This window comes from Bombyx mandarina, chromosome 19 (genome assembly GCF_030267445.1).
Source record: "Bombyx mandarina strain Sakado chromosome 19, ASM3026744v2".
Classification (NCBI taxonomy): Eukaryota; Metazoa; Arthropoda; class Insecta; order Lepidoptera; family Bombycidae; genus Bombyx; species Bombyx mandarina.
Genome location: NC_143225.1, coordinates 10,601,021 through 10,628,973, shown reverse-complemented (window position 1 = coordinate 10,628,973; position 27,953 = coordinate 10,601,021). Strand labels below are relative to the sequence as shown.

Below are 27,953 nucleotides of genomic sequence, written 5' to 3'. Positions count from 1 at the left end.
TACATATAAAAAGTTTTTATTTAAATAAAGCGACCGGCGACATCTGTCACGTATAAATTATAATAATAGTCTAACATAGCTTAACATAAATAATTTAACACTTATAATATGTAAATAATGTAAATAAGAGTACCTAAGTTTGAAATAATTATTTAAAATAAGAAATAACTCAAAAACAAAATCCCAAAAAAACAAATTATCTGTATATTTGAGTTTATTGTATATATCACTATCGCATATTTTGTTAAAAGTTTCGTTCACAATAATAATTCTGAATAAATTAACAGTTGACGTTTCCATTGATTGCAGTAACATTTTTTAATACGCTTTTATTAGCTTCAAACGTATGTATGTATGTTTGTTACGAAATCTTTGAACATGATTTTGAACCCCTTCAAAACGTCGGATTGACTCGAAAGGTATACTTATTAAAGACCGAAGACAATTCAATATTCAATTAAAAAAATCAGATAATAAAAAAAAATTTGAAATAATTTAAATTCAACTAAAAAATTAAAAAGAATAATAATTAAAAAAAAACTAACAATATACGCTTTTATAGAAAATCCAACTAAAAAATAGAAAATAAATTTTAATAAATTTGAATTAAAAATAGTGTAATAAAAAATGATTTTATTGTAAAAAAAAGCGTGGGGTGCATGGTATCAGTAGTTATAAATATTTTATGAACAGATATGAGTAGAAGGGTTATTTTGATAATCTGAAAAGCACCCCATGCTTTTTTACAATAAAATCATTTTTTCTTACACTATTTTTAATTCGAATTTATTTTCAATTTTTAGTTGGTTTTTGTTTAGAAGCGTATTTTGTTAGTTTTTTAAACTATTATTTATTTTAAACTTGGTGATTAAGTTTTTCGGTAATGTAAAAAAAATGTTTTCCTTATTTACATTCATGTTTGTAGTTCTGCAATATTCTAATTTTATTCTACGAATTCTCTAATTATACATTACAGCATAGGTGACCCACCTAAAAGGTAGTTAGCGGAGCCTATGAGTATGCCGTTAGCGACCTCAAGACACGCGGTTAAAGTCTCAATTGCACAAGAGTATATATAGGTAGGATGGCGGTACCTATCAGTGCGAGCCTAAAATACGCCCTGACATCAGTAGGTAATTACGCAAATTTATAAATTAAGCGGATTTAAGTTTTGCTAAACGACATTATATATTTGTCGTGAAAGTCGTTCGTGAATACGTATTAAGTACGCACTTTTTTAGAAAAAAATTTATGACGGCGGGATTCGAACACCGGCTCAGTCGCATCGCTCGGTACGAATACACCGGCCGTCTTATCCTTTAGGCCACGACAACTTAAGTATTCGAAACTAACGATACACATTCACGAATCGAATTAGAGCAAACATTTTTGGATCTTTATCTCTTAAACACGTTATTTAATAAAGATTTGACACTTTCACGCTTACGCTACAGAACACAACAGAAGTATCAATTGAGGCCTATAAAATTAAAGGCAGCTATATCTAAGTCTGTCAAATATTCAGGTAAACTACAAAAATCGGCCCTAAGCACGTCATTACGGATTCTCCCGATCCATCGAAGTACTGCTCTTGCTAGGGCCAGTGTTAGCAACACTCTCGGTTTGAGAATCTGAAATAACTTTGTTCGTATAGCTAAAATATTCTTTATTTTAAAACATATTTATAAAGAATGAGAATATTACTAATAATCTGAATTTTAAATGATAAAACTTCGTTTATTAGTACTTAATACAGAGTAAACTTAACTTTTTTTGAACATAATTTGTTAGAGATTTAGCTGCATTTGTTATAACATGAAAACACTAAAGCATGTTCAACTAACTAAACAAGATAGAGCCATTGTTAATACATTTTACGACATTATGGCGTTTAGCTGCCTTTGATTTTATAGGCCTCAATTGTTTTGTTTAAATCAAATTGAGAACTGAGAATGTTCGCATTTTAATGACGATTATTTATCCGTTTCATTGCGTTAAAGATGAAAAGCATATTTCTATGTTGACTATTAAAAAAAATGGTACGCGTACAACTTGGTGCACGTGAGAGAAGTGAAACTTCTTTTGCGGTGTGCAGTATTGTGGTTTTCTTCATTTTTCATCCTTAAATCAAATTTCTCTTGTAACAGAAAACTGTGTACAAGAGATACGACCTAGTTCGCTTTGTCCTTTCCTTATAACCACAGTCGAGTGGTTCGCGAGACGATCTGTCTATTTTCTCACTCTCACACTTTTGTCTCTAGCTGTAACGAATCTGTCGCGTGTTAAATTTTACTTTTAACTCGCCTAAAGAAGTTTCACTTCAAAAACAAAATGTCAAAATTGTTTAAAGTCATAATGTCATATCAACTCTTAACTCTACTAAAGAAGTTTCACTTCAAAAACAAAATGTCAAAATTGTTTAAAGTCATAATGTCATATCAACATGTCGCACTGTCGGTTCGATGCTTCTAGAACTATCCCTACCCAACAACGGCCCGCACGGTGTCCCTCAACAAGTCGGTGACTAGTTCGGTCGTCCGAATGATTTTGTATCCGATTTGATCGATGAGCGTGATGGCGGTTGAGTACGGCGGCGACAGATCGATCCCCGACGGTCGCAACGTGAACCGAGTCGGGAAAACGTTGGACCCTGCACTAGACCAGGTCGAGGGCGATGGTCTGAAAGAGAAAAACAAGTTATGAATTGTTCAGTTTGTAGTGTTTTTTCAGCCAGCAGACGTAGATACCACTGCTTCTCCTAAATCTGCCGTGAAGCAGTAATGCGTTTCGGCTTGAAAAATCGAGCGACCGTTGTATTGTAAAAACTAAGACTTAGAGCTCGGGTCTTTTTTTTATTTATTGCTTAGATGAGTGGACGAGCTCACAGCCCACCTGGTGTTAAGTGGTTACTGGAGCCCATAGACATCTGCAACGTAAATGCGCCACCCACCTTGAGATATAAGTTCTAAAGTCTCAGTATAGTTACAACGGCTGCCCCACCCTTCAAACGTCGGTTTTGATCACAAGGAAATCTCTGAGCCGTATTTTTCTTTTCTCTTGAAAAACCCAAATTCGCTTCTATTTTGCACCAACAAAATACTACTCATTAGAGTCGTGATTGAACAATACACAAAAAAAACAATTAAACACGCTTCGTTATATTTTATTACATTTCAGAATCGTCCGAATGAAAAATCGTTAATTGAACTTATAAATCGTTTTTTTTTTTAAATATGCGCTAACCACTAAAGGTGGGCTATTTTTAAATTCATACAAAAATAAACAAAGTAGTTGATCTCATAACCGCAAATAAAAATAAGCATTAAGTAATAACAGAGTAATTTTGTATAATAAACTTAATTCGATTTAATTGCGTAATGCAATTTTATTTTTTTGTCTATTATTTCGAGGAAAACCCGTTGCGGCTCTGTAAGCCGGATAGTTGTTAGTTCATTACGATTTTTAAAGTTAGGTAAAAAAGTTCTGGAAAATCTGGAAAAAAAAGTAATCTTGGTATTCAGTGAATCGGAATTCAATTCAATATTTTGAGCCCATAGATACTGAAACCAGCCACCGACTTTCGTGATAGGGAATAGACAAAACCTAGCCGTGTGGGCTAGGGCCGTGCCTAGACGCAGGACCAAGATCAATAGCGGGAACCAGGCACCGAAAAATTATCTTGTGTGGAGTACAGTATCAAATGCAACAGCAAAGCAATTACTTTCTGGAAGGAGGTCAAAGATACGACACGATCTGATAGCCCAGTTGTCGAAAATGGAAAAGAGTCGCTGGAAATTTGAAGCCATTTGCATTAGGCTGGTCTCAAAACGAAACTCGATGTATGGGCGTTGAATGAATTGATGTAAAAAGATCTTTGAAACGAATTTATACCTGCGATTCTTTGCGGAACTTAAAAATATCGAGTCGTTTTTGAAGTGGATGGTGAGGCGATGAAAAATTTTATTATTTAAAAAAAATTACCAACTACTTAGACTTGAATCTAAATATCAAATTAATTATTTCTTCAATAAGTCAATGTAATCACGAACGCATTGAAATATAATTATACATTATCAATGGTTGATTTCAAGCGAGACATGCCGACATGTTGGTATTTGCAATTCGCAACACAACCTGAGCGATAGACCTTCACACGGATGCCTTTGCTCGTTTTCCTTCCTTTTTCGCTCTAAGCTTTCCCCATAAACGCGAGCAAGACAAATGATAACAAATGAGGTCTATCGATTGTCCTTGACTGAGGGCTAGACTTGTGTTGCAAGCTGTAAAAACATCGAACCATGCATGCTTTCGTGGGAATCAGCGAAATATTACTCAATAATGTTATAACGTAAAATTGATGTTAAAAACGTGTTTCTTTACGACAGAACTTGTTCTTACTCCCAATTAACTTATGCATAAACTCAAGCATGTTCCGAGTTTATCATAGTGGAATTAACTTGAATATTCTAAACCCAGAACACAGAATCGAATAAAAGCGAATGTTCTGTCAACTCCTATCGTCTTAGTAACCTTTTTTACGAGAACAAAAAATTTAATATTATATGAAAAATTTATTTTTGCAGACTTTTTTTTTTCGGCGGAAATTTGCTTTCGGCGTGTCGTGATTTGTGGTACAGAGACACAGATAAAGATAAGCACTATTAAACGACTTCGGGAAAAATATATCTTAGGTCGAATGATGAAGATTCCGTCGCTAAGTATCAATTGAGACCTCTTGTCAAAACTAAGGGTCGATTTGCTTTGATTGACTTCACATATGTGCCAGCATTATGAGCTTCATCGGACACATCATGCGGTCTCCCAGACGTGAATTAGAGAAGCTCATCATTGCAGGTCGCATAGATGGCAAGCGCGCCGTGGGCAGAACACTAGCCAGATGGTCAGATATTAGCACTTGGTGATAGTCTGTACCATGCGGTCCATGACACCTATGATCGAACACAGTGGAAGAACGTCACATGTGGTCGCGATTCTCAACAATGAGGGAACGATATAGAAGAAGATACGGCAGCCTGAACTTTAAGGTTTTTACTCATCTAATAACATCCGTTGTATTTAAATGTTCGAGTGTTATAGCGGAGCAGGCCTTTGGCTTTATCGTAATTCGTAACAACAAAACAAAATTAATTGTTCTATCTACATTTTTTTCTGTTTTACCGAAATTAAACACAAAAATGATAACTTGTTGGCATTTCTGCTGTATCTAAGCAATAATTTATTTAACGAATGAGTATTTACCCGCTATCTTTTTTAGTATTCCTTATTCAATTGAGCGTGTGGTAAATTAAAATTTCGGAAGCGTCCTACATTATTTTCCATACTTTTTTCAATTAAATAATATTTTTCTTAAAATAACTTATTGATTATTTATTTCAAAACAATAGTAACTGAGAATTTCTTTAACAACGATTCTTCAGTAACAATGGTTCTTTGATAAGGCATTTTGTGAAATTTTCGAAAACGATTGTGTGTGAGAGAGAGTGTAATTTATTGCACAAAAAAAATAACAATGAAAAATCATTCAACATACAATAGGCGGTTTTATCGCCAAAAGCGATCTTTTCTAGACAATTGTTTTTATCCAGCGAAATTTTGAAAAAGCAGGTTTATTGCGAGCTATTTATCAACAATATTCAGAGCTCTCTATCAAAAATACACCAAGCCTTTTTACGTCTTGAGCCTTGCGTTAGAATAAAACAGACAGTTACGATTTTTAGGATGCGGCTCTGTTTGTAGTTATTTAATTTTTTTTAATGGGTGGACGAGCTCACAGCCCACCTGGTGTTAAGTGGTTACTGGAGCCTATAGACATCTACAACGTAAATGCGCTACCCACCTTCAGATATACTAGGCTGCACTAAAAGTATCGGGAATGGAATATTTCCACTGTTCCTGTTATATTAAAATATTTTTAATTGAAAACTCCTTGGTTTTAAAAATCGAATACCATTTATTTATTTAAAAAAAGATTCTCGGTCTTGTCACGAGGTTTTGTCAAACTTGTTTAGTCGTTGAGAAAATGGAATTGACTCGAGAAAATTCAAGAGCGATGATTTATTATGACTTTCGAAGTGGTTTAACACAAAAACAGTGTGTTGACCGGATGATTTCTGCATTTGGTGATGAAGCCCCATCCAAAACCACAATTTATCGCTGGTTTGCTGAGTTTCAACGTGGACGTGTCAAGCTCAGTGATGATCCCCGTCAAGGTCGTCCAAAAACTGCAGTCACCCAAGAAAACGTTGATGCTGTGCGTAAGCTGATTGAGGAAGATCGACTTGTGACATACCGCGAAATTCAGGCAACTTTAGACATTGGCATGAGTCAAATACAAATAATCTTGCATGAACAATTAGGTGTAAAAAAGTTGTTTTCCCGATGGATACCGCATTCGCTCTGTGAAGAGCAAAAAGCGGCTCGCGTTACTTGGTGCGTCAGAACTCTCGAAAGATTCCACGCAGGATCCTCAAATGCTGTATACAACATTGTATCAGGTGACGAATCCTGGATATACGCGTACGAACCCGAAACAAAAAACCAGTCACGAGTTTGGGTGTTCGAAAATGAGTTAAAGCCAACAAAAATTGTTCGTTCACGGAGGTTTCAAAAAAAATGGTGGCCACGTTTGTCTCCAAAACCGGCCATGTTACGACTATTCCTCTTGAGGGACAAAGAACGGTTAATGCAGAATGGTATGCTAGCATTTGTTTGTCACATGTCGTTTCTGAACTCCGTAAAGAGAACTGCAACCGCCGCACAGTGGGTCGATACTATGATTTTAGTGACTTAGGCACCAACTTTGTTTTTTTACATTTTTCTTTATGTAGATAGATAGAGCTCGTTAATCTAAATAATAATTGTTTTAGGCAAAAATGAAAAAAACTTTATAGTTTGGTCAGAAAAATGTGTTTTGTGATTTTTTTGTATGGAGCGGGTCACATTAAATTAAATTCCTGCTAAGTACCGCGAGGTCCCGCTTTGAAACTTTATTTTCCTTACACCTTGTCTAGTCTACTATCATTTGATGCTATGAACATGTGCATAAAGTTGCAACTCTGCCAAATAAATGGATCGAAAAAAATGAAAAAATACATAGAATAAAAACCTTTATATTTTTTTTCGTAAGTGCTTTTAAGTTAAATTTGATATGGATTAGTAAGTAAAAGCACGTAATGATACCCATAATTACATAATACCTAACAACAATACATTTAGTAGGTCTCTAATTAAGCAATCTCTCTAAGTTTTATATATTTTGTTTCACCATTCGATCTTTAGGCCAGAAGACAAAAGAAGATTGTGTAAAATATCCTCATTAGTCGACGTTCTACTTATTTTTCTAAAATAACAACTCTCTGTATATTTCCGAAAATCTTTATTGAGAGCTTCCGCTGCCTCTTCCGAGAGCTTACCTATTCGAATGGCACCAAAGTTCTTCATTATTGTATATCACCGCCATGAGCCAACAATTTATGGATACTGAAAGGCATATAATACCAGGGATATAAATTAACATACAATTCTGCAGTATATCTACAAAATTCGGAAAAATTGGAAAGGTCCACGCGCTCTCCAGATGCAACAGTCTGAAGAATCACGTGAAACCTCTCTATTCAATCTTTACGTATTCCTGTTATGCGGGCTGTTCCTTCTGCATCCCTGAAAAATCTTCTGGCAGTATTGTCCTCATTGGTTGTTCCTACTTCTTGCTTGAAAACATCTATAAATAAACCGCATTCCTTTTTAAACGCTTACTGTATAGCGCTCTTTCTGATTGATATTTTTTCTTTGTCATCCCCCCCTGTAACCCCATTTCTTGAAGTCCAAACGATAAGACGAAAACAAAAAAGTGTCATAAAAAAATAATCTCACAGGAAACCACGTACGATGAAAAAATTGTGAAGTAATAAAATTATATTTACCGATATGAAGTAAGCACTCCATACATCTTATCCAGGCATGTAAAGATGGCATTCCATACTGGAATATTTCTTCATTATTTTCTCTTTGACAAGCAAGTGACTCCAAAAAACTCTGACGGTTTTGCTTTGCAAATATCACAGATAGCAGAAAATGTTTCTAACAAATATGAGGTTATTTTGCCGTCTATCATCGTCATGTGCAATTGATGCTTCACTTCAACTTGTTTGATTTTTGATGGCTGAAGTCATTCTATTTCTTCTGTTATGCTAGCTTTTATAATTGCCACTGTTGACTGCGTTTCTTTTGTAAATTTAAACATTATTGGACGGCAATAAAAAGTTGATTAGGGTAGATCGTTTTCCCAAGCAACTGTTCCATCAAATGTCTGAAGCCTTATAAGAACTAGACTGACCATGAAAATAGATGAATCATCAAACTCTGTTTCAGTTTTCTGTTTATAATTACTTTGACCTGGGGCTCTATCAAAGCCTATTTGCTTATAAGCAGTAGCTCTCTTGCTGAGTCCAAATCCGAAGTAATCACATCTAAGAGCCTATATAGCGCCAAGTTTAGTAATGCTTGCATTTTAATAGCAGCTCCTTCTTCAGTAATAATTACCTCGTCTTTCCCTGGATAACATTTGGTTTTTCCTTGCTTAATTTTATATTAAGAAGGGTATAAATCAGACCCATTTTCACTTGCTGCTTCTCTTAGGTTTATATACTGCCACTTACTTAATTTAAGTGAAACTAATAGTGCCTTATCGGGAGAATATGTACTACTTTTCACTTTACTTGTACTTAAACACTCCTTAACTTTTTCTAGATCTTCGGGGTGATTTGACAAGTGGTTTATTATTTCTCCTACATCTTCATTTCCAGTGTTTCTCAAACTAGCAATTGTAGTAGCTTTCATTTCATCCGGGGATAACGAAAGCGATTGGTAAATTTGTTCAATGCGTCTTCGTTTTTGCCTGGATCCCAATTCTTCAAAAGGTTTCGAGGTGTAAAAGTAGATGTCGAGGCTTCTGTAGTACATTTGAGGGTGGTACATTTTCAACATCTTCAGTAGTAGAAATCTCGAGTCTTTCCTGTACAGTGTTGATAGCTTCAGGTATCATTCCTACGGGCCAGTTTATTGCACCTTCTAACCAATCACATTTTTTCTTATAAACTGTGCTAACATGCGACTACTTCGTTTTTATATTGCACTTATATTTGAACAAAAGTGCGTATAGAATTTTTGGAGCTCAATACTTCGGTCACGTTTATTTGATTTTGTAGGAATTGAAAGAGTTTTTATTATCAGACAGCGACTGTAGTTGCTCTCTTAAAATCATAAATAATTCTAAATTGTTAACAAAATTATTCATTATAACGGAAAAAGGAAGATCACAACGACAATCACGAGATGTTAGTAGTAGTTAGTAGTAGTACGAATAAACGAACACTAGTTAGTATATAATAAACATGGTCACTTTATACTTCCAGAGACAAACAAATATTTACTATATTTTCTACTACCCAGTAATGGTTGCTTAACTAGTTATCCTCATTAAATAATGTTAACTATCCTAATAATTAGAGAGATTGCTTAATTAGAGACCTACTAAATGTATTGTTGTTAGGTATTGTGTAATTATGGGTATCATTACGTGCTTTTACTTACTAATCCATATCAAATTTAACTTAAAACAATTACGAAAAAAAATATAAAGGTTTTTATTCTATGTATTTATTAATTTTTTTCGATCCATTTATTTGGCAGAGTTGCAACTTTATGCACATGTTCATAGCATCAAATGATAGTAGACTAGACAAGGTGTAAGGAAAATAAAGTTTCAAAGCGGGACCTCGCAGTACTTAGCAGGAATTTAATTTAATGTGACCCGCTCCATACAAAAAAATCACAAAACACATTTTTCTGACCAAACTATAAAGTTTTTTTCATTTTTGCCTAAAACAATTATTATTTAGATTAACGAGCTCTATCTATCTACATAAAGAAAAATGTAAAAAAACAAAGTTGGTGCCTAAGTCACTAAAATCATAGTATCGACCCACTGTGCGCCGCATCATCCTCCATCACGACAATGCGAGTTCTCACACCGCGCACAGAACAAAAGAGTTTTTAGAGCAAGAAAACATAGAATTATTAGACCATCCGCCGTACAGCCCCGACCTAAGCCCTAATGATTTCTATACTTTCCCTAAAATAAAGAATAAATTGCGTGGACAGAGATTTTCATCACCTGAAGAAGCTGTGGACGCCTACAAAACGGCCATTTTGGAGACCCCAACTTCCGAATGGAATGGTTGCTTCAATGATTGGTTCCATCGTATGGAAAAATGTGTCAAATTTCGCGGAGAATACTTCGAAAAGGAATAAATACATTTTTAAATAGTAATGTTGCATCACTTCGTTAATTCCCGAAATTTTCAGTGCCGCCCTCGTAAGTTCTAAGGTCTCAGTATACTTACAACGGCTGCCCCACCCTTCAAACCGAAACGCATTACTGCTTCACGGCAGAAATAGGCAGGGTGGTGGTACCCACTCGCGCGGACGCACAAGGGATCTTACCACCAGCAAAAGTGTCTTCTCGCGTTCTTCCAAAAACTCCACTGTAGAAACATTAAATACCCAGCATTTTACTGGGACGTTATTCCATTTCATCTTATCTTATCGCGTTTCAGTCCATTTCATTGATTTTCAATGGATTATTACATTTTCAATTAAATGGATTTTTTAATTTCATATTGTTTCATTTTTCATGCATATATTTATAATATGATGCTTTTAGATTATTATAATCTCGATACCGGCAAGAATGGCATCGCAAGAAGCCAATTGCCATACTGAGAAAAAAAAATATAAAAAGTTTCCCGCGAATATGTTTCCCGCGTGAAAAATGACAATCATTTTTTTTTTTCGATACATCTCCAAGATGTAGTAAAGGAACGTGTAAATACGGAAATAATAGATAGGTACAGATTATATTTACCTAGTAGGGAAAGCCGGTCTCATGTTCGTGGTCGGCTTCGTTGTCGTTGGCTTCATTGTGGTTTCCGTTAAAGGTTTGGTTGTAGCGACGCCCGGCAAAGAGCTGCCCACCATTAGCTCTCCGTCACCTCCGAATCTGGAATCGTAAAATACTAGTTTAAAACTTAATTGCCTACGTTGATTGATACTCATCGTGCGGACTATTAATAAGAGCCTATTAGTTTTAATTAGTTCCTAAAAAAATCGACATTAATTTTTTTTTGGGTTTTCCTCTGCAAAAACCGATTTTATTTTAGTATTCATTAAATTGTTAATGATTGTTCTAGTAACTAGTTCTCGCCATCAGAGCGTTGAATGACGTTTTCGTTTTAGCTGAGTGGTTCACGGATTACATTTTTAAATAACTAGATGCCGGAGTAGAGTTCATCCATACTACCTGGAGCCACTGCGGTCATCCACAGTGCGTTTCCAGAGATCTTTTTTGCCACATACCATCCGGCTATGGAATGAGCTCCCCTCCACGGTGTTTCCCGAGCGCTATGACATGTCCTTCTTCAAACGAGGCTTATGGAGAGTATTAAGCGGTAGGCAGCGGCTTGGCTCTGCCCCTGGCATTGCTGAAGTCCATGGGCGACGGTAACCACTCACCATCAGGTGGGCCGTATGCCCGTCTGCCTACAAAGGCAATAAAAAAAAAAAAGATGCGCCCTACAGTTTAATAAACATGAAAAATGTTTCCTTTTCCCTAGATTTTTTTTCCTACATAGCCTGGTAACTTAGAGGATTATGCCAGCGTATTTCCCGGGATAAGTAAGTGCTCCTGTCACTTTCTAGATCCATAAAATATCAGTCTATATGCAGATCTGTTGGTACGTATAATAATGACACGAATACACTAACGTATTTATCTTACTAAATATAACTAACGTTGTCCGGGTCACGTAATATATATTAAAAAGTATCCCATGTGTTTTTAATCCAGGTTATTATAAACATCGTGGAAAATTTCATCAAAATTCGTTAAATGGTTTTTGCGTAAGTGAGTAAAATATATCTGTGGCGGATTGTACTTTCAGCCACCGGTAGCGTTCACTATACAGGGTGCTATTATACTCTGTGGTGGAGAGACAAAAAGACTGCCAAAAATGGGGACATGCAAAAATTGCGTTCTTTTATCTTCATGAATATATGTTTTGAATTTAATTGTAGCTGTATTGTATTTTAGATTGCTGGTTCGCTTCAAATACAATAATTTTTTAACCGACATAAGAAAAGAGTTAAGTCTCAATTCGACTTTTATTTAATTTTGAGTGTATTATAAGTGAACCTGTTAATGGCATTCAAATAAATCTCGATTGATTCAAAAATATTCTTATATATTTTTTCTTATTTATTCGCTGGTAGCCTTTTTTTATTGCCCGTGTAGGCTGACAAGCATACGGCCCACTTGGTGGTGAGTCGTTACCGTCGCCAATGGACTTCAGTAATGCTAGGGGCAGAGCCAAGCCGCTGCCTATCGAAAAAGACCTAAGAGTCTGTTCCAGCTACGCGCGGACGGGCTCGCGGTCTCAACCTGAGAGAATTTGCTAACTAGCCCTAGCTTCTTACTGGTGGTAGTACCTCTTGTGAGTCCGCGCGTGTAGATACCACCACCCCGCCTATTTCTACCGTGAAGCAGTAATGCGTTTCGGTTTGAAGAGCGGGGCAGCCGTTGTAACTATACTGAGACCTTAGAACTTATATCTCAAGGTGGGTGGCGCATTTACGTCGTAGATGTCCATGGGCTCCAGTAACCACTTAACACCAGGTGGGCTGTAAGCTCGTCCACCCATCAAAGCAATAAAAAAAAACAGTGCTTCGCTGAATCCAACACCGAATCGAAATCGTGATCTACTAAGAAAATCCGGCAAACTCAGAAACTCAGTGGGCTGTGTCTATTGGTTAGTTCGATCGTCGAACTCTTCGTCGTAATCAGTTCGGAGTTCGACGAGGACCATGACCGGTGCTTCTTACATTATTTTGTTGTTCTTTCCTTACAGGCCTGTACCAAATGAAATATTAAATACAATAAGTATTACATAATTTCCGTGTGATTGATGCGTGCATTTGCTTTTGATAAGCACATTTTACCCATTAGATTCACAACATAGAAGAAACAAATAGAAATTCTTCATTTATTTCAAATTACTCGGTTGAATGACTGCGTTATGAACGAATCTTTATATTGTACTAGCTGACCCGGCAGACTTCGTAGCGCCTCAATCGATAAATAAAAGACACATCAAGGGGACACATCAAAGGAAAAACAAAATTGTTTGTTTTTATTTAATTCCAAGTTTTTTTATATTTTCTCACCTTTCAAACTTTCCCTGGACTTCCACGAATTAGCCAAATCGGTTCAGCCGTTCTCGAGTTTTAGCGAGACTAACGAATGGCAATTCATTTATATATATATAGATAGAAGATAGATTATAACAACTGTTTATGATAGTTGCATATTAAATACGTCTAAAGGTCAATGGCATAGTTGATTTTGTTTGATTTTTTGTACAGAACCGCCGGTTTTGGTAAAACCTTCCACACCCACACACCATGCGGCCCCGATCTGAGGTTAAACATTGAAATTGTCGGTTTTCGCCCGACAAAATATATTTATTAAATTAAAATTATTTAGGTAATTAAATTAATGTAACGTGTTTAAAACGCCCTTAAATAGCACAATCGAATATGTGCGATGTATGAAAATTAATAATCTCCATAGTCCTTGTGTTAAGACGCTACGAGAGGTAATAGACAAACAACGCTAAGCCGCTTGTTACCTTGTGACATGTGTCGAGTCTTTCTCGTCGAACTGTCTGATTGAATTGGGTAAGGGTTGGGTAAGGTACACCCATCAAACTGAAACTAGGGATAGGCTGGATGGTGGATACCTACACATACGGGCTTATGGCGATGGACACCAACCAGTGATTAAACAAATTTATAAATTTTCCGTCTATGGTTTTTGTTACTCTGATTTTTGTTAAACAACTTTAATCCTTCATTGTGGATGTCGTACGTGAACACATGCTTAGTTCGTATTTCATTAAAAAATTTACACATCCAGCGGGATTTGAACACCGGCACAGTCGGGTCGCTCGATATGTTTACACCGGCCGTCTTATGCTTTAGGCCATCATGTTCAACTTGAAACACGTGTAAGACTGAAATAGATAGAATGGAGGTGCGAGTTATCAATACCACCGATAAATCTATGACCAGGAAGATTTACCACTAACTTACTAACGAACTGGGTAATAGAGAATGATTAAATAATATTAAGCCCAAATAATCTTTCGTTAGAGCTGCGATTTTGCTTGCCCTAATTACTGTTCTCGCTAACACAATATGTGGACAGGTGATCTATGTTCCAGAAATAACAAGTCGGTCGTTTTCTTTTAAGCGCACACGCTTTGAAATATTCAAGTAGGAAAATCATTTATGACGGCGGTAACTATAAAGGTAGTAAGTTTAAAATAGCTGGTAGGGACTGGATGCCGTGGCGCTTAGTAAATCCGAGGCCATGTGGTTCCACAGGCCCCGGAGAGTGCCACCTGTCGATGCCCATATCGTGGTTGGAGGCGTCCGGATTGGGGTCGGGGTGCAGTTGAAGTACCTCGGCTTCATTCTGGACAGTCGTTGGACCTTCTGTGCTCACTTTCAGCACCTGGTCCCTCGTTTGTTGGGGGTGGCCGGTGCGTTAAGCCGGCTTCTGCCCAACGTCGGGGGGCCTGACCAGGTGACGCGCCGTCTCTATACGGGGGTGGTGCGATCAATGGCCCTATACGGGGCGCCTGTGTGGGGCCAGTCCCTGGCTGCGGGGGTGGCGAAGCTGCTGCAACGGCCGCAACGCACCATCGCGGTCAGGGTCATCCGTGGTTATCGCACCATCTCCTTTGAGGCGGCGTGTGTACTGGCTGGGACGCCGCCTTGGGTTCTGGAAGCGGAGGCGCTCGCCGCTGACTATCAGTGGCGGGCTGACCTTCGCGCCCGGGGCGTGGCGCGTCCCAGCCACAGTGTGGTCAGAGCGCGGAGGGCCCAATCTCGGCGGTCCGTGCTGGAGTCATGGTCCAGACGGCTGGCTGATCCTTCGGCTGGTCGTAGGACCATCGAGGCGATTCGCCCGGTCCTTGTGGATTGGGTGAATCGTGACAGAGGACGCCTCACTTTCCGGCTCACGCAGGTGCTCACTGGGCATGGTTGCTTCGGTGAGTTCCTGCACCGGATCAGAGCCGAGCCGACGGCAGAGTGCCACCATTGTGATTGCGACTTGGACACGGCAGAGCATACGCTCGTCGCCTGCCCCGCATGGGAGGGGTGGCGCCGTGTCCTCGTCGCAAAAGTAGGAAACGACTTGTCGTTGCCGAGTGTTGTGGCATCGATGGTCGGCGACGACGAGTCGTGGAAGGCGATGCTCGACTTCTGCGAGTGCACCATCTCGCAGAAGGAGGCGGCGGGGCGCGTGAGAGACGCACAATCCCGCCGCCGTCGAGCGGGGGCCAGGGAGGCGGATCTCTGCCCAAGCCCTGTCCCTCTAAGTGTTTCGGGTCCCCCCTCACATGTCAGTCTGGGGACCGGCGAGGGGGGCCTAAGAAGACGACGTGCAAGCTGCTCTGCACGCGTTTTACGCAAGAGCATCCGAGTGATGGAAGGCCGGTTATCCTCGACCCACGCTGGTTCTGGTCCAGCGGGGTATTCCGTAGGATAGCTCACTCTAACCGGCGCCATCTAGGCGGGCTTCGGATAGCCTGCCGACCGAGAGGGCTGGTGGTCGTGGCGCCGACAACCGCCAGTCCGGCGTCCCGACCGAGCGACAGGAGGTTTTAGTCAGTTCGACTCTGACATGCTCCGCCCTCTATCCCCAGTGGAGGGCGGAAGTCCGGCGATTTCTTCCTGACAAAAAAAAAAAAGGGACTGGATGCAAAGGGAAGAGACCGAAGGGAATGGAGTTCATGTGAAGAGGACCCACACTCAGCAATGGGTTAAAGAGAACACGGGTTAAAGAAGAGAGAGAGAGAGAGAGAGTTTAAAAGACGTTGTACACATTAGTTTTGAAGTCGTCGTGGCCTAAAGGATAAGACGTCCGGTGCATTCGTATGTAGCGATGCACCGGTGTTCGAATCCCGCAGGCGGGTACCAATTTTTGTAATGAAATACATACTTAACAAATGTTCACGATTGACTTCCACGGTGAAGGAATAACATCGTGTAATAAAAATCAAACCCGCAAAATTATAATTTGCGTAATCACTGGTGGTAGGACCTCTTGGGAGTCAGCACGGGTAGGTACCACCACCCCGCCTGTTTCTGCCGTGAAGCAGTAATGCGTTTCGGCTTGAAGGGTGGGGCAGCCGTTGTAACTATACTGAGACCTTAGAGCTTATATCTCAAGGTGGGTGGCGCACATTTACATTGTAGATGTCTATGGGCTCCAGTAACCACTTAACACCAGGTGGGCTGTGAGCTCGTCCACCCATCTAAGCAATAAAAAAAATAGTCGAAGTTTCTCGATAGTGTATTCGTTACGGTTTTCACTTTTCAAGTTTTTTTTTCCTGCTAATTTTTTGCATCTATAGTAATAGGCACCGTTTGTTGTTTTCCTTGAAAACCAATTAACATTTTTATGATTATTTTCGTAATAATTATACACTTTTTGCTTTAATCTGCAGTTCAATCTTTATTCGAATCAAAACTCGAGATTAACTTTAGGAAATGCCAAATAACTATCAGAACTTTTTGCTTTTCTAAAATCTACGTTTTAAAATTGAACAAAGATCGTGGATACTTCGTTCATTCTAGAAGATATCTGTTTAATTATTGTACGTGCAATGCTGTAATCAATATATGTAATTTTATTTTTTGCGGGTCTATTATTAATCAAAATAAAAGTAATTTAACTTAGTTATACGCAACAATATCTAATTATTACTTTTATAATATATATATTCAAAAGATACGCCGATATTGCATCCAATAAACCATAAAATTTAAAACAAAATAAAAAATTGCGGTACCAATTTTTCTAGTACGTATGAGGAATCTATTAATTACGAACCAAAATGTGGTAATTCAAATGCAAAATTAGCAGCTATCATCATTTATTAGCCAGGTATTTGATATCGATTTAAAAAAATAAAAAAACAACAATTTGTAACTATACTGGAGACCTTACAACTTATATCTCAAGGTGGGTGGCGCATTTACGTTGTAGATGTCTATGGGCTCCAGTAACCACTTAACACCACTTAAAAAAAAACTGTTAACAAATCCGTCTTCCGGCCCCAATTGAGGATTCTCTGTGTTATGGGTACTAGAGATTGATAAACATACTTATATGTGTTTAAATATATACATATATAGATAACACCCAGACTAGGAGCAAACAAACCTGTCCAATGTTTGCCCGATATGGGTATCGAACCCACGACCTTTGGCGCAACAGTCACAGCTGCTAACTACGGCACCACCTAGCAGGTCATTATTAAAAGCATGTTTTGAAAAAGTCTCGAAGCTATGTATGTATATAATACGTAGTGTTATCTTACTTTCAACTTCATTTGCGTTTCCTTCTGAGAACACGTCCGTCTATCTTCTATAATAAAAAAAAAGGTTGTTTAATAAATACCTATTGAGAACAACAGGTCGTGGTGACGTGGACATCACCGGCGGTGGAGGGTTTGTAAATACGGAGGCTGGTCTCGAAGGCGGCGGTGGAGGGGGCGGAGGTGTTGTTTGCAAGGAAAGCACGTTCACTGTTGGACCTATAATAAAATAAAATATTTAATTATATAGACAAAAAAAAACAGTGTAGACTTCTCTATTTGTTGATTGATTTTTTGTTTCTTCAGTAGGTACCTAAGGGTTGACGAGCGTTATTAATATAGGTTGAGAATTTTGTAAATAGTTTTTATTTCCCGCTTTGAAAGGAAAAACGTAAGAGAAAATGTAAAACATAAAATGATTATAAATCTTGTGGTGAATGAAATTTGTATTTGATTAGAAAAAAAAAGATGGCTGTATAAATGTTAACAATTATTTTCCATTCTAATCTCCCCATAATTCGTTTACTTTCTTCGTTTTGTTTTGAACAATTTAAAGAGAATGAATTGGTAGTTGATACTAGAGTAACATCATTAAAACAGATCAATTAATCAATTTCATTCAAGAGCTCAAATATTTTTACTATAGCCTCTATACGCAGTTTTTAATAGCTCATTTAACGAATACTGACTTTTAAGTGATGACGATAAAATGGCGAAGTTAAATTGAGTATAAATAAAAAATAGTTGGCTAGACAAACTGCTTTTAATAAAGTGAAACAAACGTTAACAGTACAATCTTTAGTTCTGGTTTGAAGGGTTGGGCAATCTTTATATTAATTATAAGGCCAACCAATACGAGGTATATGGTTCCATTTTTATTAATGGTGTAATTTTGATTTTTGATTGTCAACGGTCAAATAGACAGCTTGACTCGTGACAACTGTTAAAATGGCGAGCCGTTCAAAACGGAAGATCTGATTGGAACATTTTGAACAATCTTATTGGAACATACAACACAATTGATACTTTGGCTTCGTATTTCAAGGTAAAATAAAACTAGGTGCACCGTGAGTTAATAAGCTCCTATCTATGTAAAGCAATAAACTATAAAGTCCATAATTCACATTTGCGAACGACTTTTGTTCTTGTTATGTGAATGTACTTTACATAATAACTTCTGGTTAGGCATTTGAGGAAATCGGATGTGCGCGAGGTAACGAGGTAAAGGCTGTTTGCCCGCGAAAGCGATGACCATCCGACTTTGGAAACAAGTTAGATATGGCATCAATAACGAGTGTTATTGCTTCCTTCCTTCCGTTGCGACATTAGTCAAACTAAAATTATATCAGAAGTATCTTTAGTATAGTGAATTTAATAATGAGACTGAAAAAATATATTTGACTACACGTGAAGCGTTTAAGACGAAGGTTCGAGAATTGATTCTCAGAGAATTAGCAGAGTCATCTAATTGATAATATTTGTTTATATATGTTTTTATATGTATATATTTTTGATATGTATATGTATATATTTATGTATATGTATTTATTTAAGTACGAGTATTTGTATCTATAAATATTATGTATGTTATATATACACATATGTTTAAGTAATATCACCTTCACACTACACCTACCAAGGTTCATCTCTGCACTCCCCTAAGGTAGACTGTTAGCGAATGCCTATGGCATTAAGTCCGTCTTTATACTGTCTAGTATATGATGTTATAAATAAATAAATAGACACAATTAATAATTTTACATAATTAAAATCTAAGGCAGGCAATGATGCGAAAAAAGTGAGATAAGCTGGGCTATTTTAAAATACGTGAGCTATCTGTAATACATTACATTTATTTGCGACTCGTGAAAGTTACAAAAAAAATTATTTAAACTACTTCCGAGTTCCTTCTGAAAAACATCAATAGTCCTTAGAAGAACCGTCAAAATAAAACAATATCTTTGAATACCTGTGTCTTTATGTAATAATTCGTGCTTAAAAAAGAAAATATAACAATAATAGAAAGTCCTGGGTCGAACATATCTATTCAACATAATGCAATTTAGCTAATGATCATTAATATTTGTATGATATAAAATTTATATCACTTTGCAATAACCTCTGCTGATTCATTGAAAATTATCTAGTATCTTTGACATGGAAAATAGATTTTCAATTGAAACAGATTGTGAGGAATTATTATAACCAATATCCAACCAATATCCAATATAATATAATTACTGGTGGTAGGACCTCTTGTGAGTCCGCACGGATAGGTACCACCGCCCCGCCTATTTCTGCCGTGAAGCAGTAATGCGTTTCGGTTTGAAGGGTGGGGCAGCCGTTGTAACTATAATGAGACCTTAGAACTATATCTCAAGGTGTGTGGCGCATTTACGTTGTAGATGTCTATGGGCTCCAGTAACCACTTAACACCAGGTGGGCTGTGAGTTCGTCCACACATCTAAGCAATAAAAAAAAAAAATATCCGAGGCACATCTAAGCAGTTCCCTACATAGCAATGTGTAAGTCACAAACCAGATCCGGGAATGGTGTTGAAATGTTCTTTAGCGAGGTAATCTTCGAAGTATCGTGTGAAGTCGCCGGTCGGATCCCATCGTGAGGCGACCTTGGCCCATTCTTCGGGATACTCGTTCTTTAGCCTTCGAATAACTTTCACAGCCGTCCTCTTCTGTCTTTCAGTACATCGGATGCACTTCGTACGTAACGCTTCAGGCAATATCCCTGTAACAAATTAAGGTAAATTAGATTTATCTATACAAATAAATAAAATTGGAATGTCTGTTTGTAATGATAAAATAACCACTTTTTATTAAATGCCACAGCACGTGTACCAAAAAATTTTTTTTTCTTCTGTTTGTCTGTCGTTCTGTCTGTTTGTTTGTTGCAGCTAATCTCGGGAACGGCTGGACCGATTTTGACGAAACTTTCACTGATAGGTAGTTGATGATAAGGAGTAAATTAGGCTACTGTTTCAGACTAGCTTCGCCACGCGGCCTCACCCGCGGTATGGCAATAACCGCGGATAACATTGCGCGACTCAGTTAGGTATTATAAATATAAATTAGACTCATTTATTTAATTACGAGTATATAATATTACTGTGCATAAGAAAGTAAGTTTTTTTTTTCATTTTGTTTGTTCTCCACCGGATGAGGTTTATTTCGAGTTAAAGCTTCAAAAGAGTTTTCGAAACAGGCTATACCAGTAAATTTAGTGAATATAAAATTTCAACTTATTAAAATTTCAACTTATCACATGAGGTTGAAGTGTCAATAATGTCGTGCAACTGCAATGAACGTATAAAATTCGCGACAATAGTAGGCAGGGTCATGATAATTACCTATGCTGGCTCACAAAAAGCCCCACTATCACGTTATTGTGGCCCTTTATTGTGGAAGTCTTAATTATTTCCCTAGAAGAATTCGAAGCTACGGGATTTGAACACCGCCATAGTCACATCGCTCGATACAAATACACCGAACGTAATCCTTTAGGGCACGAGGACTTCGAACAATGAGAAAAGAGTAAGCTGATTCCAAATATGATAACAGAAAATCACAGCGTCCGTAAAACAAAACACTGAAATATAAATCTAAAATATTTATTTTTTTAACAAAATACTGGAATGGTCGAGATTTTTAGTTTATTACTTTTATTTTATTAGTTTATCTATAGGTATATTATTACGTGAAGCGAAAACTTTGTACCCCTTTTTACGATAATTGCGCGGACGAAGGACTATGAAATATGATCTCACACTTATAGAAAATATACAGAAGAAGTACAGAATGCTAATATGTTTTTAAAATTATCCATAAAAATTAATTCAATAAAAAAACATTGCACACACTACCATGTATTTGACTCACACACACACGCAGACTCCTTTGTGTATTTTCAAAATTTTGTTATTTTATAAAGTCTGTGGTTAAATTGAGAATAGATTAATATTATTTGTCTATAGTGTAGTCTTGGCGAAATTTGTGATTATAGAAGTATAATAAATAGACTTTGACAATAGCACCAAAATAATATTCAAACTTATAATTATTTCAATTAATTCTAGTCGAATTCCGACTACTGAGGGACCACTAGTTATTATTAGAAACACAGATATTTTATTGTTCAACATCGAAATCCAACAACTTTATTCTTAAATTATAAACAGAATCACAAGATATTTTCAGTTCTTTCAAGCTTACACACCGTAATGTTATTGAATAAGGAGCCTTCCTTATTGTCGAGACACGCCCTGTACCGTGATCGTTACCGCTTCATAATTACAGCAGAAGCCATTCCGACAGGAGCCCTCTTCTTCGATATAGCGAAGGCGTTCGACAAAGTCTGGCACAACGGTTTGATATACAAACTGTATAACATGGGAGTGCCAGACAGACTCGTGCTCATCATACGAGACTACTTGTCGAACCGTTCGTTCCGATATCGAGTCGAGGGAACGCGTTCCCGACCCCGTCACGTCACAGCCGGAGTCCCGCAAGGCTCCGCCCTCTCCCCGTTACTATTTAGTTTGTATATCAATGATATACCCCGGTCTCCGGAGACCCATCTGGCGCTCTTCGCCGATGACACCGCCATCTACTACTCGTGTAGGTAGAAGGCGTTGCTTCATCGACGACTTCAGACCGCAGCTACCACCATGGGACAGTGGTTCCGGAAGTGGCGCATCGACATCAACCCCACGAAAAGCACAGCGGTGCTCTTCAAAAGGGGTCGCCCTCCGAACACCACGCTGAGCATCCCCCTCCCGACTAGGCGCGTCAATACCCCCGCCCCCGCCGTTCGCCCGATCACGATGTTCGACCAGCCCATACCGTGGGCCCCGAAGGTCAAATATTTAGGCGTCACCCTCGACAGTAGGATGACATTCCGCCCCCACATCAAGACGGTACGCGACCGTGCCGCCTTCATTCTAGGACGTCTCTACCCGATGATATGTAGGCGAAGTAAAATGTCCCTTAGAAATAAGGTGACACTCTACAAAACTTGCATACGCCCCGTCATGACCTATGCAAGTGTAGTGTTCGCTCACGCGGCCCGCATACACTTAAAATCATTTCAAATCATTCAATCCCGTTTTTGCAGGATAGCCGTCGGAGCCCCGTGGTTCGTCAGGAACGTCGACCTCCATGACGACCTGGACTTAGAGTCCATCAGTAAGTATCTGCAGTCGGCGTCCATGCGCCACTTCGATAAAGCGGCACGACACGAGAACCCTCTCATCGTGGCCGCCGGTAACTACATTCCCGATCCTGCGGACAGAATGGAAAGCAGTCGACGTCGCCCAAAACACGTCATCTCGGATCCTCCCGATCCACTAACGGTGCTTTTAGGTACTTCAAGCACCGGTCACCGTTCTCGTCGAACCCGTCGCTTGCGACGAAGGGCTCGACGAGTAAATTAACTCTCAGACACAGCCCACTGAGTTTCTCGCTGGATCTTCTCAGTGGGTCGCGTTTCCGATCCGGTGGTAGATTCTGCGAAGCACGGCTCTTGCTAGGGTTCGTGTTAGCAACATCGTCAGGTTGAGCCCCGTGAGCTCACCTACTAAAGTTAGGGTTACGCTGACATAGCCTCTCAAGGCTATCAGCTTAGGTATAAAAAACAAAAAAAAAAAAATTACAGCAGACTAATGCTGTACGGAATGGCAAAGTCGTTTAAATTCACGTTCCTACGTCACGTAATTAAACCTAGTTTTATATATTTAAATAAAACAAAGTTTAATTACGTTTACCAAAATTATATTTCCCGATAAACTGGTTTAAAACAATACGAAATTAAGGTTGCAGAGTTCTAAAAGATTTTCAAGTTTCCGAACGCTTAAATTAAGACAACTTGGACGTAACTGAAATGGGAAGATGTCAGGAACTGCAGTTTGGTCTGGTTTTTATTGTTTTTAGAGGCAAATGAGCATACGGTCTATCAATAATCGTATAGTCGATGATCACCATCGCTCACGAACATAAAGAATGCTAGTGGTACATCCAATCCAGTGCCCAGCGGTAGGCACGACGACAGTATACTCATTGGGAACCTAGTCACAGGTATGTAGGTTCTAATCGAGTTCCCTTGAGCTGATTTGACGATATACCTGGAGTTTGGAGAAGGGATCGCTTCAACGACTTCACCTAGTCTAGACTTATAAGTCTTCCGAAGATTATTTTTCATATCACTTAATATCGAAAACGTGATAATGGTTCCGAAGATTTGCTAATGAGACCCTTCAATGAATACAATTACAGTCCATTTGTTATTAGATAAACAGTGCGGTGCTATAAAATCACCAATACATTTTATTTTTTTTATTGTCCTTGTAGGCAGACGAGCATACGGCCCACCTGATGGTGAGTGGTTACCGTCGCCCATGGACTTCAGCAATGCCAGGGGCAGAGCCAAGCCGCTGCCTACCGAAATTTATGAAAATTAAAAAAAAACATACATTCTTCACGCAATGAAACACAAATAGAAATCAGCAGGTCAATGTCTCGTACTACACAAGACGCCACTAGCTGTCTTACCTATACATTGCGGTATCATGAATTATAAAGCTTCTTAAAAAGTTTATAGACTATCAAACAAAATAAATATTAGTATCCGTTAATATTGATTAAGTATCTGCTTCGAATATTTTTTACTTTACGTATTCATCGCTCCGGTGATAAGGACATAATAAAGAAATTTAAAAAATAACACGAAAATTAAGGTTAATTTTTTACCAACTTCAAGAGAAGGTTGTAAATTCTGCTCGTGTGTTTTTATGTAATATCAAACAACGTAAACTTTATTCTGTATTACGATATTACTCGCTAGTCCGTTCTTAAAAAAATGAATTGTTAGGTAATTAAATACATATCTAGCCTTGTGCTTATGTATATGTAGATTCTATACATATTATACATTAGTCAATTTGCGATTGTGTTAGCGAATGGTAATTGAGGTTTAAATTTATATTTAAAAGAATAGAGTATTTTGTATTATGTAGCCTTTGATCGGATATGCAAAAAATGAAACACCGGTTGTTAGGTAGGTAAAGAATCGAAGAATATTTAACATCTAAATATGTATATCATTATGTCGCGGTATTTTTTACAAGTTTATATTTGAAACGCATAGGAGCATATTTTAGTTATAAAAATAGGACAATATTATTATGTACTAGCTGACCCGGCAGACTTCGTAGTGCCTTAATAGAGTAATAAAAGGAATCCGTCCGACGGGGGACACATCAAAGGCTTTTTTTTTTACTGCTTAGATGGGTGGACGAGCTCACAGCCCACCAGGTGTTAAGTGGTTACGGGAGCCCATGAACATCTAAAACGTAAATGCGCCACCCACCTTGAGATATAAGTTCTAAGATCTCAGTATAGTTACAACGGCTGCCCCACCCTTCAAACCGAAACGCATTACTGCTTCACGGCGGAAATAGGCAGGGTGTTGGTACCTACCCGCGCGGACTCACAAAAGGTCCTACCACCAGTAAAAACAAAATTGTTATTTTTATTTTATTCCGAGCATTTTCATATTTTTATACCTTTTAAACCTTCTCTGGGCTTCTCGAGTTTTAGCGAGACTAACGAACAGCAATTCATTTTTATCTATAGAGATTAGCAATATGTATTAGCAAATCTGGCCCTCTAAGGATGCCGACCTTAGATTTGACTTTGATTTGATAGCTACACACATACAAAATTCCTGAAAATTTCATGGAAATCGATCTTGCCACTTCGGAGTCTACAGAGAACGTACGTACATAAACACATATGTATATCTTTCAAATACACATAGGTGTAGAAGATTAGTCTAGATTCCAATTCATTTCTCATCAATTATAAATCTAGACACTATTTGCATTACGAATATTTGTTAAAAAAAAATTCTTCATAAGTTTTACAATAAAGTGACCTACAGTGTTACAACAAACTTAAATAAGGATCTTATTATCTTTTAGTATGAAATTTTTGTGTATTTTACTATATTTATGAGACTTTTTTTTGCTAAGATGACGTACGAGACTGCTTACGAGACTATTCGTAACTCGATTATTCATACCATCGCAACAGAAAGTATTAAGTATGCTTTGGCGTGATGTGAATAATCTTCTTCTTCTTCTTCTTAGTCGAATACTTCATTGCTGAAGGTCGTGTCCTTGAAAGCCCTTCGTGGCTCTTTGTACCCTCAGCTTCCATTTGCTTCGGTTTTCGGCTTCTCTCAGGGCGTTCGTAACAGAGAGTTCTGTGAGCGCAGTTATCTGATCCGACCAACGGTTTGGTGGCCGGCCGGCGGGTCTTTTCCCTTTTACCTTGCCCACCAACCACAACGTGAATAATACTCAACACAAAATAATAGGTAGGTACAGCGAAGAAACACAACCGAATCTAACAAAGTGGTACAAACCTGAGATCCCAACCATAACATCTCTGCTTTGCATGTGACGACCATTTAAATTCACCACGCCAGCTGCATTAAGGTGTTACGTTCAACAAGGTAACTTCACACGTCATATTGTTACTTAATCGTTCGGAATTCACGACCAGTCGCGTGCCTGACTCAATAATTTCCGCTTTTTTATTTGATGACCATACAGCCCCCCAGTTTTGCTCATGAACGTATGTACGTCATACGTCAACCTGGATTTGATATCGCGCATAAAAACTGAAAGTATTTCTTTTTGAATTAATTCGGAGTTCGCTTGTTCGCCTTGTTTACTGCTGTTCGATTGGTTGGATTTGTTCTTGTTTTGTACACGTTTCCCGTAAAATTACTTCTATCTCTCTCTCTCTCCCTCTCTCTCTCTCTCTCTCTCCCTCTCTCTCTCTCTCTCCCTCTCTCTCTCTCTCTCTCTCTCTCTCTCCTTAGTCAGTCTCTTCATTGTTGAAGGTCGTGTCTAGCTTGAAGTGATGATCGCTCGATGCGCTATGCTTCTCCACGTCTTTCTACCCTCAGAGATCTTTATAGCCTCGGTTATTGGCAGGCCGGTGAGCGACTTTACCAGATCTGACCAGTGGATAGGTGAGCATCCGCGTGATCTTCTCCCGTCAAACTGACCAAGTAGCTTCTCCAGGTTGCAGGGTCTTTACAAGTGATGTGACCGAAGTACTTGAGAATACGCTGGAAGCAGATAGCGGACAGCCTTGTGGTAATATCGGGCTATAAAATGGATAAGTTAGTCCGGCGTGCAGTCTATGGAATTCGGAACTTGTAAAATACTTGGACATAACTTGGAACTATTGAATTTGCCACGTTTATGCTATATTTTATCATAGCTTTCACCAGCAGAAGGTCTATTACCTTGATGTCACTTGTGACACACTTTATATTACGTACACAATAACGATGGAGAAAAGAACAATGGTGACAATTCTGGAACATGCAACCTCTCAAACAAGGGGCTTGTAATAGTACAATAAAAGGTCTTCCGTCATTGCCTTGATTAAAAGGGTCTTTCCGAGAATTTATTATACGAAAGTAATTTTCTCTTTTTTTTATTCCTACCTATTCTAGTAACGTCGAAGTGTTATTCTAGATTCACCGAGCTAGTAGGTGAGCTCCGGGGCTCAAACCTGACATCGTTGCTAACACTAGCCCTGGCAAGAGCAGTGCTTCACAGAATCTACCACCGGATCGGAAACGCGATCCACTGAGAAGATCCGACGAGAAGCTCGGTGTGTCTGTGGGTTTATGAACTCGCCGAGCCCTTTGTCACAAGCGACGGGTTCGACGAGAACGATGACCAGGATTTTCTCTGCTAATATTGCGTTCTCCAGAAGGTACTTTTTAACTAAATAGGACAGATGAGCACACAGACCGCCTAATTTTAAACGTTTATACCGGAGCTCATAGATACTGCAACTGCTTAACTTGGAATATCATAAGATCATTTTTTCAAAAGCATTATTACTTCGACACAAAATGGGAGGATGGTACTTGTGCGAGCTTGTCTTATTACAAGCCCTGCCAATTTTAGATATGATCTAGAGAATTATGAATTAGGCAATCGGATCCCTAATTCACTATCAAAGCCAATTGCTCTCACGAATAAATGATGCGAAATTAGCAACAAATGCTCCCCGGTCGATATATAGGTACGAAGAGAATGGCCCGAAGTTACTTGCTAATGATTCTGCAATTACGAACGCATAAGCTATTATCGAAGAATATATAGTCTAGCTAGATAGTCTATACAATGGTGGTTGATTCGAACTCCGCACAGGAAGTATCACCATTTCCACTGTTTCTGTCGTGAAGCATGCATATATTCAGATTTGAAGGGGGCAGTCGACAGTACAGTTGAGACTTCGGCCATAATGTGGCTAGTAACCATTGCGCTGTCTATGGATTTCAGTAAAAACTTAACGTAATTTGGGCCATGGGCTTGCTTATCCGAGC

At 38.5% G+C, this 27,953-nt stretch overlaps 1 protein-coding gene across 1 annotated transcript in view; it reads right to left on the bottom strand.

Annotated features, from left to right (window-relative positions):
- Positions 1–27,953, bottom strand: part of CSP9 (chemosensory protein 9) — a 48,679-nt gene continuing 20,726 nt past the window's right edge. Inside the window, exons 2-5 of the mRNA XM_028170130.2 lie at positions 20,064–20,270; positions 17,609–17,744; positions 10,946–11,080; positions 1–2,679 (exon numbers count right to left, since the gene is read on the bottom strand). Of these exons, the coding sequence (XP_028025931.2) occupies positions 2,481–2,679; positions 10,946–11,080; positions 17,609–17,744; positions 20,064–20,270 (677 nt within the window). The 3' untranslated portion in view covers positions 1–2,480. The remainder of the gene's footprint in view (positions 2,680–10,945; positions 11,081–17,608; positions 17,745–20,063; positions 20,271–27,953) is intronic.